This window comes from Cherax quadricarinatus, chromosome 34, assembly GCF_038502225.1.
Source record: "Cherax quadricarinatus isolate ZL_2023a chromosome 34, ASM3850222v1, whole genome shotgun sequence".
NCBI lineage: Eukaryota > Metazoa > Arthropoda > Malacostraca > Decapoda > Parastacidae > Cherax > Cherax quadricarinatus.
Window position 1 is genome coordinate 3,004,060 of NC_091325.1, and position 13,216 is coordinate 3,017,275.

The 13,216-nt window shown below is 39.3% G+C and overlaps 2 protein-coding genes across 4 annotated transcripts in view; both read right to left on the reverse strand.

Moving 5' to 3' along the window:
• Positions 1 to 13,216, reverse strand: part of LOC128693724 (V-type proton ATPase 116 kDa subunit a 1) — a 120,562-nt gene that overhangs the window by 64,304 nt on the left and 43,042 nt on the right. The gene's annotated exons all lie outside the window — the stretch shown is intronic.
• LOC128693727 (uncharacterized) overlaps positions 1 to 13,216 on the reverse strand; it is a 37,653-nt gene that overhangs the window by 8,123 nt on the left and 16,314 nt on the right. For all 3 annotated transcript variants that reach the window (XM_053783559.2, XM_053783560.2, XM_070091121.1), the window contains 3 exons: positions 12,019 to 12,130; positions 9,352 to 9,539; positions 6,734 to 6,896 (listed from right to left, as the gene is read on the reverse strand). In XM_053783559.2, coding sequence (XP_053639534.1) covers positions 6,734 to 6,896; positions 9,352 to 9,539; positions 12,019 to 12,130 — 463 coding nt within the window. The remainder of the gene's footprint in view (positions 1 to 6,733; positions 6,897 to 9,351; positions 9,540 to 12,018; positions 12,131 to 13,216) is intronic.

Here is a 13,216-nt window from a genome sequence, read left to right on the forward strand (position 1 = left end):
ATCTAAATCATTTGATACCCTCATCACCTTACTCTTTTCTATGTTCACTTTCAACTTTCTACCTTTACACATATTCTCAAACTCATCCACTAACCTTTGCAATTTTTCTTTAGAATCTCCCATAAGCACAGTATCATCAGCAAAAAGTAACTGTGTCAATTCCCATTTTGAATTTGATTCCCCATAATTTAATCCCACCCCTCTCCCGACGAACACCCTAGCATTTACTTCTTTTACAACCCCATCTATAAATATATTAAACAACCATGGTGACATTACACATCCCTGTCTAAGACCTACTTTTACCAGGAAGTAATCTCCCTCTCTTCTACACACACTAACCTGAGCCTCACTATCCTCATAAAAGCTCTTTACAGCATTTAGTAATTTACCACCTATTCCATATACTTGCAACATCTGCCACATTGCTCCTCTATCCACTCTATCATATGCCTTTTCTAAATCCATAAATGCAATGAAAACTTCCCTACCTTTATCTAAATACTGTTCACATATATGCTTCAATCATATCTCCCTTAATTCTACGCCTTTCTAGAGAGTGCAGATTCAGGGCCCTCAGCCTATCCTCATACTGAAGATTTGATACATGGGATCAACTTTGTCATCCTCCTCTGCACATTTTCCAGTGCATTTATATCCATTCTGTAATACGGTGGCCAGAATTGTGCAACAATCTAAATGAAGCCTAACCAAGGATATATAGGGTTGAAGAACAACCTGAGGATTTCTATTATTTATACTTCTTGATATGAAGCCAAGGATTCTGTTAGCTTTATTGCAAACGCTTATGCACTGTTGTCTTGGTTTCGGGTTACTGCTAAACAGAACTCCTACATCCTTTTCCTAATCAGTAATATTAACATCTACATTATTTACTTTGTATGTGGCATGGTTATTATCCTTTCCAACATTTAGAACTTTGCATTTGTCTATATTAAACTGCATCTGCCACTTCTCCATAACAGCGTAATAGCGCACAAAATGCGTGCTAAAGGAATAACAGGAAAAGTTGGTCGATGGATCTATAATTTCCTCACAAACAGAACACAAAGAGTAGTAGTCAACAGAGTAAAGTCCGAGGCAGCTACGGTGAAAAGCTCTGTTCCACAAGGCACAGTACTTGCTCCCATCTTGTTCCTCATCCTCATATCTGACATAGACAAGGATGTAAGCCACAGCACCGTGTCTTCCTTTGCAGATGACACCCGAACCTGCATGACAGTGTCTTCCATTGCAGACACTGCAAGGCTCCAGGCGGACATGAACCAAATCTTTCAGTGGGCTGCAGAAAACAATATGAAGTTCAACGATGAGAAATTTCAATTACTCAGATATGGTAAACACGAGGAAATTAAATCATCAGAGTACAAAACAAATTCTGGCCACAAAATAGAGCAAAACACCAACATCAAAGACCTGGGAGTGATCATGTAGGAGGATCTCACCTTCAAGGACCATAACATTGTATCAATCGCAGCTGCTAGAAAAATGACAGGATGGATAATGAGAACCTTCAAAACTAGGGATGCCAAGCCCATGATGACACTCTTCAGGTCACTTGTTCTATCTAGGCTGGAATACTGCTGCACACTAACAGCACCTTTCAAGGCAGGTGAAATTGCTGATCTAGAAAATGTAGAGAACCTTCACGGCACGCATAACGGAGATAAAACACCTCAATTACTGGGAGTGCTTGAGGTCCCTGAACCTGTATTCCCTGGAACGCAGGCGAGAGATACATGATTATATACACCTGGAAAATCCTAGAGGGACTAGCACCGAACTTGCACACGAAAATCACTCACTACGAAAGACTTGGCAGACGATGCAACATCCCCCCCAATGAAAAGCAGGGGTGTCACTAGCACATTAAGAGACCATACATTAAGTGTCAGGGGCCCAAGACTGTTCAACTGCCTCCCAGCATACATAAGGGGGATTACCAATAGACCCCTGGCAGTCTTCAAGCTGGCACTGGACAAGCACCTAAAGTTGGTACCTGACCAGCCGGGCTGTGGCTCGTACGTTGGTTTGCGTGCAGCCAGCAGTAACAGCCTGGTTGATCAGGCTCTGATCCACCAGGAGGCCTGGTCACAGACCGGGCCGCAGGGGCGTTGACCCCCGGAACTCTCTCCAGGTAAACTCCAGGTAAATTGCATCAGTCTATTCAAATCATCCTGGAGTGCTGTAATGTCCTCATTAGAATGAATTGGATGACCTATTTTGGTGTCATCAGCAAATTTGCTTATGTCACTATTTATTCCCTCATCTATGTAAATTGTGAACAAGGGGCCCAACACTGACCCCTGTGGAACACCCCTTGTGATGTACCCCCATTCTGATTTCTCCCCATTTATACAAACTTTCTGCTGCCTATTTGTCAACCATGCCTCTACCCAGGAAAAAAATTTTCATCCTATTCCGTGTGCCTTAAATTTCCTCAGTAGCCTCTGATGTGGAACAATATCGAAAGGTATACTAAAAAATCAGGGACAACGGAATTAATGTACAATTGCTATGGATCCCATCAAACATTGGATTACTGCTTCATGATAAAGTTGATATGTTATCCAAGAAGAGTACCCAGAAGGAAATTGTAGAATATAACTTTGGTATATCTGTGTCTAGCATTAGGAATAATATTAAGAGAGAGGTAAATAATGAAAATGATTGTTATAGGATTGCAGTTAGAAGCCTGAGTAGATGTATAACCCACTATGATAACATGAACGTATTATTATTATTATTATAATCAAAAAGAAGCGCTAAGCCACAAGGACTATACAGCAACATGAACGTAGATATGCTTATGGAGCAACATGCAGTGTGAACAGACCGACTGATGTTGTAGTGGCCAGGCTTAGGCTTGGTTACAAGTACTTCTGGCAGTTTGGGAGACACAGATATCAAACTAAATGCAAATTATGTGATCAGGCATATGGTCACTGTCTTGAACATTGTGTGTTTAATTGTCCACTTATTGAGGAATACAGAGACAGACAGTATAATAACCTATGTGACATGTCAAGATATCTTATTAATGAAAATAAGATACCAGATATACTAAGCAAATTTCCTAAATTTGCATATGACAGATAAGTGAATTCTAGATTTTATTATTATTTTTTTTTATTATCACACTGGCCGATTCCCACCAAGGCAGGGTGGCCCGAAAAAGAAAAACTTTCACCATCATTCACTCCATCACTGCCTTGCCAGAAGGGTGCTTTACACTACAGTTTTTAAACTGCAACATTAACACCCCTCCTTCAGAGTGCAGGCACTGTACTTCCCATCTCCAGGACTCAAGTCCGGCCTGCCGGTTTCCCTGAACCCCTTCATAAATGTTACTTTGCTCACACTCCAACAGCACGTCAAGTATTAAAAACCATTTGTCTCCATTCATTCCTATCAAACACGCTCACGCATGCCTGCTGGAAGTCCAAGCCCCTCGCACACAAAACCTCCTTTATCCCCTCCCTCCAACCTTTCCTAGGCCGACCCCTACCCCGCCTTCCTTCCACTACAGACTGATACACTCTTGAAGTCATTCTGTTTCGCTCCATTCTCTCTACATGTCCGAACCACCTCAACAACCCTTCCTCAGCCCTCTGGACAACAGTTTTGGTAATCCCGCACCTCCTCCTAACTTCCAAACTACGAATTCTCTGCATTATATTCACACCACACATTGCCCTCAGACATGACATCTCCACTGCCTCCAGCCTTCTCCTCACTGCAACATTCATCACCCATGCGTTGGTAAAACTATACTCTCATACATTCCCCTCTTTGCCTCCAAGGACAAAGTTCTTTGTCTCCACAAACTCCTAAGTGCACCACTCACCCTTTTCCCCTCATCAATTCTATGATTCACCTCATCTTTCATAGACCCATCCGCTGACACGTCCACTCCCAAATATCTGAATACATTCACCTCCTCCATACTCTCTCCTTCCAATCTGATATCCAATCTTTCATCACCTAATCTTTTTGTTATCCTCATAACTTTCCTCTTTCCTGTATTCACTTTTTATTTTCTTCTTTTGCACACCCTACCAAATTCATCCACCAATCTCTGCAACTTCTTTTCAGAATCTCCCAAGACCACAGTGTCATCAGCAAAGAGCAACTGTGGCAACTCCCACGATGTTTGATTCTTTATCTTTTAACTCCACGCCTATTGCCAAGACCCTCGCATTTACTTCTCTTACAACCCCATCTATAAATATATTAAACAACCACGGTGACATCACACATCCTTGTCTAAGGCCTACTTTTACTGGGAAATAATTTCCCGCTTTCCTACATACTCTAACTTGAGCCTCAGTATCCTCGTAAAAAGTCTTCACTGCTTTCAGTAACCTACCTCCTACACCATACACCTGCAACATCTGCCACATTGCCCCCCTATCCACCCTGTCATATGCCTTTTCCAAATCCATAAATGCCACAAAGACCTCTTTACCCTTATCTAAATACTGTTCACTTATATGTTTCACTGTAAACACCTGGTCCACACACTCCCTACCTTTCCTAAAGCCTCCTTGTTCATCTGCTATCCTATTCTCCGTCTTACTCTTAATTCTTTCAATTATAACTCTACCATACACTTTACCAGGTACACTCAACAGACTTATCCCCCTATAATTTTTGCACTCTCTTTTATCCCCTTTGCCTTTATACAAAGGAACTATGCATGCTCTCTGCCAATCCCTAGGTACCTTACCCTCTTCCATACATTTATTAAATAATTGCACCAACCACTCCAAAACTATATCCCCACCTGCTTTTAACATTTCTATCTTTATCCCATCAATCCCGGCTGCCTTATCCCCTTTCATTTTACCTACTGCCTCACGAACTTCCCCCACACTCACAACTGGCTCTTCCTCACTCCTACAAGATGTTATTCCTCCTTGCCCTATACACGAAATCACAGCTTCCCTATCTTCATCAACATTTAACAATTCCTCAAAATATTCCCTCCATCTTCCCAATACCTCTAACTCTCCATTTAATAACTCTCCTCTCCTATTTTTAACTGACAAATCCATTTGTTCTCTAGGCTTCCTTAACTTGTTAATCTCACTCCAAACCTTTTTCTTATTTTCAACAAAATTTGTTGATAACATCTCACCCACTCTCTCATTTGCTCTCTTTTTACATTGCTTCACCACTCTCTTAACCTCTCTCTTTTTCTCCATATACTCTTCCCTCCTTGCATCACTTCTACCTGTTAACCCTTTTGGGGCCTAGTTCCTAGGCCTTTTGTGTATCCATATACTCTTGCACTACTGTCCACAGGATGGATATGGGGTGCACAATAAACTAGCCACTTCAGTGGTTAAATCTAAATCTAAATCTAAATACTGAAGTCCACATACACAATATCATATTCAATACCATGATCTACCTCAAATACCTTAGTGAAAAAAGTTAGTAAATTTTTAAGACAGGAACGCCCTTTTGTAAAACCGAGTTGAGATTCATTAATCAATTTATGCCTTTCAAGATGGCTATGAATTGCCTCGGCAATTATTGATTCCATAAATTTTCCCACTATGGAGGTAAGGTTTATCGGTCTATAGTTCGAAGCTAAGGACCTGTCACCTGCCTTGTAAATAGGTATTACATTTGCCATTTTCCACTTATCTGGCACTGTCAGTTTGTAGCGATATGTTGAAAAGATTAGCCAAACGTTCCCTAAGTTCCTCTTTACACTCCTTTAAAACTCATGCAAACAATTCATCAGAACCTGGGGATTTGTTAGGTTTTAATTTCTCTATTTGTCTGAGAACCACGTCACTAGTTACTCCAATCATGCATAGTTTATTATTGCCCTGAAAGCAAAAGACTTGGCAGACGATGCAACATCCCCCCAATGAAAAGCAGGGGTGCCACTAGCATGATAAGACAACACAAGTGTCAGGGGCCCAAGACTGTTCAACTGCCTCCCACCATACATAACGGGGATTACCAATAGACCCCTGGCTGTCTTCAAGAAGGCACTGGACAGGCACCTAAAGTCAGTACCTGACCAGCTGGGCTGCAGTTCGTATGTCGGGTTGCGTGCGGCCAACAGTAACAGACTGGTTGATCAGGCCCTGATCCATCATGAGGCCTGGTCACAGACCGGGTCATGGGGCACTGACCCGGTCTGTGACCAGGTCATAGACCAGGTCACAGACCTCTCTAGGTATACCAGGTTTGTCATGCTGTTTGCCCTAGCTGGCACTCAATTGAACTGGTACTCCCACAAGGTATTAAGTGGTCCCAGATTTTTTAATACTGTGCACAATGAGTGTTAATACCCATTACATATTGTCTAGGCCTATCAGGCCTCTGGTGCCAAATTTGAAAGCAGGATAAACAGTAAGTTGATCGATGTCATGATCACTAGCAATAAAACATAGCTCAACAGTTTGACAGTTAAAGGGTTAAGGTATGCTGGGTCCAATTTAAATACGTATTCCAGAAAACTTTCATTGCTTCATTTAATGCTTCCACTTTCTATACACTTACAAAATTATAAAATTTAAATGTTTAGTTAATTAAATAAGTGTTTGGAAGGTGCAGAATTAAAGCAGGAGATAATTAAGGATACACAAAGCTAATTTCTACTTGGCATCATAATTTTAAAAATTCTGTAGAGAACAATCAAAATTTGCAATGAGGAGACAAATGAACACTTCACTTTGGTAGTACTTACATTAAGAAAAAAGTCCAAGAAGAACATCACCCAAACATCAATAGATAATGCAACCACATGGGAAATTACAAGCCAGAAGTACAATTGGTTGTGTGTTGACTTGTGGTTATGCATATAGCTCAGCATCATCTGTGTGTCATGTTCCCAGGTAGCTTCATCATACCTAAAACAAAGATGTCACTAATAATAGGCAAATTTCTTTTTTAACATATCGACCACTTCCCACCAAGTAGGGTGGCTAAAAAAAAAAGAAAAGAAAAGAGGAAACTCATTTACTGTCAATCATAATTGGTGTCTTGCCAGAAGTGCTGACATCACAGTTCTGATCACCATCTTAACTGCAATATCCTTACCCCTCAGAACAGGCAATGTACTCACCACCTGGCTAAGCAATTTCCCCATTCCCTTCATAAATGTTATCTTGCTCACATTCTATCAGCAGTCACAGAAACCACCTGCCTCCACTCAAGTTTGATTTAATGGCACTTCAAACTTAATTTACCATCTCCTCCTAACCATTCCTAGAACACCTATACCCTCTTCCTTCCACTCAACAGATTTATACACCCTTATCATCCTGTTGTTCTCCATCCTCTCTAAATGAGCAAACCTCAACACCCATTCCTCAGCCCCTGTGAATTATATCCTTGATGACTCCATGTCTTCTAATGTCTATGCTCTGAATTCTCTGCATAATATTTACACCACACATTGCTCTCAAACATTTCTCTACTGCTGCTAACTTATATGACAAGTCCAAAGTCCATGACTCATCCATATGAAAAGTTGGTATCCCTATACGTACTCCTAAGTTTGCCTGAGATACTCCAATATAGGTGCTTTAATAGAAACTGTGAATCATGCCAAGACAAAACTATTCTCATTACTAAATTTACAAACTGTTATATTCTTAAATGTTCTAAACTACCTGGGAGTGATCAGTCAGAGGATCTCACCTTCAAGGACCATAACATTGTAACAATCACATCTGCTACAAAAATGACAGGATGGATAATGAGAACCTTCAAAACTAGGGATGCCAAGCCCATGATGACACTCTTCAGGTTGTTTGTTCTATCTAAGCTGGAATATTGCTGCACATTTAACAGCACCTTTCAAGGCAGGTGAAATTGTTGACCTAGAAAATGTAGAGAACCTTCACGGCACGCATAACGGAGATAAAACACCTCAATTACTGGGAGCGCTTGAAGCTCCTGAACCTGTACTCCCTGGAACACAGGCAGGAGAGATACATAATTATATACACCTGGAAAATCCTAGAGGGACTAGTACCAAACTTGCACACGAAAATCACTCTCTACATAAGCAAAAGACTCGGCAGACGATGCAACATCCCCCCAACGAAACAGGGGTGTCACTAGCAAGTTAAGAGACAACACAATAAGTGTCAGGGGCCCAAGACTGTTCAACTGCCTCCCAGCATACATAAGGGGAATTATCAAGAGACCCCTGGCTGTCTTCAAGCAGGTACTGGACAAGCACCACGAGGCCTGGTCACAGACCGGGCTGCTGGGGCATTGAACCCCGGAGCTCTCTCCAGGTAAACTATTGTAAATCTATTTAATCACCACAGTTACCTAACTTTAATATCAGCATGCTCCATAACCCATGTCAATATCAATTAAGAATTAGTATTAGTCTGCCAGAAATGCCTAGGCCTGCTAAGGGCCTTCTTAGTAATTAATATTCTATAATATGTAAACCATACAATGTAATCTTTCCAGAGAAATAAACATTTCAATATCAATTTTTTCTCCATAAGCTTTTCTTTCCATGGGCATCTCAACACACCACCTACCTTCTTCCCCCTCATCTATTTTATGCTTCATCTTATCTTTCATAGGCTCACCTGTTTACATGTCCATTAAAAATTATCCAAATACATCCACCTTCTCCATACTCACTCCTCCCAATCTGATATCCAATCTTTCATTGTGCCCAGACTCATCTACTTGCTCTTTTCTACACTCACTCTTAATTTCCTCTTTTACATAACCTTCTAAATCTTTCCACCAACATTTGCAACTTATTTTCTTTCACAAGCACTAGGCCAACTCATTTTGTATCCAATTCTTTTAATCCCACACCTCTCCCCAACACCCTAGCATTTTCTTCTTTTACATCATCTATAAATATGATAAAGGTGACATCATGCTTCCCTAAGTCCTACTTTCACTGAGAAAGTCCCCGTCTCTCCTACACAAGTTGATACTCATTTTCTGGATAAGAATTCTCTACTGTTTTTAGTAACCTACCATCTAATCTATACATCTGCAACACTGCTGCCTTATTAACCTAAAGACATTTACTGTACTTATGTGTCCATTAGAAGTGTACAAGTTTTAATACAAAATGTACAACTCTTGTATTAAACAGACCCCATAATGCTAATATGATGGTTCCTTTGGTGCAGCCCTAAAACACTGTGTACAGTAGGTATTCATATAGAAACTATTAATGAGAAAAATCCAATTCAATGAAAATCCTGTACACTATCATGGGAAATCATATTAATTACAACTGTACATTAGATGACCCAAAAACAAAATGTGTTAGTCTTCAACAAAAACTACAAAAGTCTCTTCATTTTATCTCACCTGTTCTGTCCTAGAGCCAGATCAGCTAGGAGTTTCTTTAAGCGTGGATTTTCTGCTCTCTTGGCAATCATTCGTGGAATGTAATAAATGCCAGCAATAAGTAAAAAAGCATGGTGTAACCAGCGATAAAATAAGATGTATCGACGAGAACAGGTGTCTTTTCCAGCAGTTGTGGTAACCTCATCAATCTGAGAAACAAGATTAAAGATGCTTTATTTCAGCATGTTACAATGTGTGTAGAGAGGTGAGTAACATTCAGGAGTGCATGTAGAAAGCCCCTTAGTATGCAGAGCATTTCCCCCTGCAAACTTAAGCCTGTCTTAAAACAAATAAGGCAATAACTAATTGATTGTTCATATGGTCTCTGTCTCTAAGTGATTGTAACAATAAATAAGACACTCATATGAAGAGTATGAAGTGGGTGGTACACAAGGGGCACTAAATAAAAAGAAAATTTAATCCAGTCATTAGGAGCTATTATAACATTAGGATGTATTTCCATAAGACACCTGCTGTCCCTGTTCACCCATCAGTATAAAATGGGTACCTGGGTGTTAGTCGATCAGTGTGGGTCGCATGTTAGGACCAAATTTACCTAATTTGCCTGAAATGCTCTTCATAATAAGCGGCTTTCTATATAGTAGTATGTTACTGATGTCAGCTAGGCCTGTATACCTTGTACTTAAAGAAATAAAGATATTATTCATTAAAAAAAAAAAAAGTTAAAGTGACTTATTTCTTTAATTTTTTTTTTATTTACATGAACTACATACTTCAGAGGTAAAACTAAAGTTACATATATAAAGTAAATGTACATACACAGATAAATGACACCATTTCTACCCGAGTGCTCACCAGGTAATACTAATGTGATAAAGCAACTAACAAAATTCAAATGGGTATGTATCTTGTAATAAATGATTAAGCTACATACTACAAGGACTAAGTGTCAATAAAAATAAACTTTTTTGTCAACATGTCCGCTATCTCCCGCCAAGGTAGTGAGACCCAAAAAATGAAACATTTTCACCATCATTCAACACTTTCATCATCATTCACACAATTACTGTCTTTGCAAAGGTGCCCAGATACAACAGTTCAGATGTCAGTCCTAACAGCCAATATTCCAAATCCCTCCTCTAAAGTGCAGGCACTGTACTTCCCACCTCCTGGACTCAAGTCCAGCTAACTGGTTTCCCTGAATCCCTTCACAAAATATTACCCTGCTCACCCTCCAACAGCTCATCAGGTCCTAAAAACCATTTATCTCCATTCACTCTAATCTAACACACTCACACATGCCTGCTGTATGACCAAGCCCCTTGCATACAAAACTTTTTTTTTACTTCCACTAAGTTTATACACCCTCCAAGTCTTCCTATTTTGCTCCATCCTCTCTAAATGACCAATACTTTTAGTAACTCCACACCTCCAAATTTCCACATTATGAATTCTCTACATAATATTTACACTACACATTGCCCTTAGACACAAAATATCCACTGCTTCCAGCCTCTTCCTCGCTGCAGCATTTACATAGGATATAAAAAGTATAACTAAAATTGTGTAAAAAATTTGTGTTAAGCATGCTGAATAAAATAATGTATAAAATTTCATTTCGCCTAACTCCATGACTAACAATGTCTTTCAAACACTACAATAATTAGTTATTGCTCTAATCTTGTTAAATGTTGCAGATGCATGCTTGTGGCATTCTTGTGTGTTTAACAGTATTTTATTACTACAGTCTCTCCTCAATGACAGTTCCGTTCCTAAGACCACGTCGGTAAATGAATTCATCGCTAAGCAAGGAGCATACCATAATGGTAGTGGGTTTGTATCAACCATCTTTTGTGGTGTTTTAATGTCACGTCTTGACCATTCATAACATTTTTAGTATACAGTGGACCCCCGGTTAACGAACTTTTTTCATTCCAGTAGTATGTTCAGGTGCCAGTACTGACCGAATTTTTTCCCATAAGGAATATTGTGAAGTAGATTAGTCCATTTCAGACCCCCAAACATACACGTACAAATGCACTTACATAAATACACTTACATAATTGGTCGCATTTGGAGGTGATCGTTAAGCGGGGGCCCACTGTATTTTTAAATATTTATATAGTAGTGTACTGTATATTATAATAAACAGAATAGAGGAAATCAGCTCTAATATACATTATTTAGGTATGTATACTGCTCAGAGAGTCCATCGTAAGTCCAAGTTGTCAGTAAACAAGTACTACGTTGCTATGTGAGGAGAGGCTGTATTTTATTACATGTAAACTACACCTTGCATACTGCAGAAAAGAAATATAATTGTATTACACTGTATTCCTCTACCCCACAATATAAGCATTTTTACCATTTGGCAGTGAATGATCCAATGATTCAGCATTGTCTTGTGAAAATAATAATCTTTGTACCTCTATAGAACAAAATTAATAACAATAATTTTATTTCAGCATGATACTATGTTTGTACAAAGGGGTATGATATTTGGGCATACATGCCAAAAGCTCCTTCATATGCAGAACATTTCAGGCAAACAAATAATAATCTTTGTACCTCTTTAGAACAAAAATAATAATCTTCGTACCTCTTTACAGCATTAGAAAACCTGGTAATGAAGTGATGTCAGGATTTTGTCCAGAGAGAGCCACATACCTCACAGATGTAGGAGTAAGACAGACAGTAGTTCCTGACTGCAAAGCTGCTGACATGTTCAGCATTATTACCATATACACAATAGATACTTTCTCCTAAAAACCAATTGCTCCTGATAAAAAAATAAAAATATACTTAGTTACATGAAGTAACCATTTAATTATTAAAAAGACAATTCATTCATAAAAAGATTTTTTATTAGCATTAAAAGAATATTTCTGGTCTTAGTGTCAAAACTATACTGTATTATTTAATGTTCAGTGTACCAAATTTTCTATTACACTCCATTGATAACTTCAAATTTTACAGTTATAAGTTACTGCCAAAATACTGTGCATACTATGGGCCTTAGATGACAGATAAACTATAATTTATTCATATCTATGCTGTGTATCTCAAAGTGATTAAAATTACTTTACAATCACTGGAAACTTTATAATACAGTGGAACCTCAAATTTCAAACATATCACTTATCGAACTCTTCGAAAATCGAACGCTTTTTTCGAACCAGCTTTGTCCCCATTACTGGACTTACCCCTATTTTCAAACCGCCAAGTACTGGACCTGTTCGGCAGCCCGCTCTGTCTGCGTCCCTGCACAGGCGCCGTGAGCCAGTCTGGTTTTGTTGATGCTTGAGTGAACACTAACCTGTGCTCTCATTCAAACATTTTATGATTATTTCATTGTGTTTAGTGCTTATGGGACTGTGAAATAAGCTACCATGGGTCCAAAGAAACTTGCTAGTGGTACCCCTGTGGTAAAGAAACTAAGAAACACCATAGATGTGAAGAAGGAAATAATACAGAAGTATGAGAGTGGTGCGAGACTTGTTGAGCTTGCCAGGATGTATGGGAAAAACAAGTCGACCATCGGTTCTATTCTGGCAAAGAAAGAACAAATCAAGGAAGCTGATGTTGCAAAAGGTGTTAATATGCTAACCAAAAAAAGACCACAGACAATCGATCAGGTTAAGAAGTTGTTGCTGGTGTGGATCAAGGATAAAGAGATTTCAGGTGATAGTGTTTCAGAGACCATTATCTGCAAAAAGGCAAGGAAGTTGTATGCCGATCTGATACAGAAAACTACTGAAACCAGTGCTGATAGTGAATTTAAGGCCAGAAGAGGCTGGTTTGACAGATTTAAGAAGCGTAGTGGCATACACAATGTTGTAAGGCAACATTGTGTATGCCAGTTCAG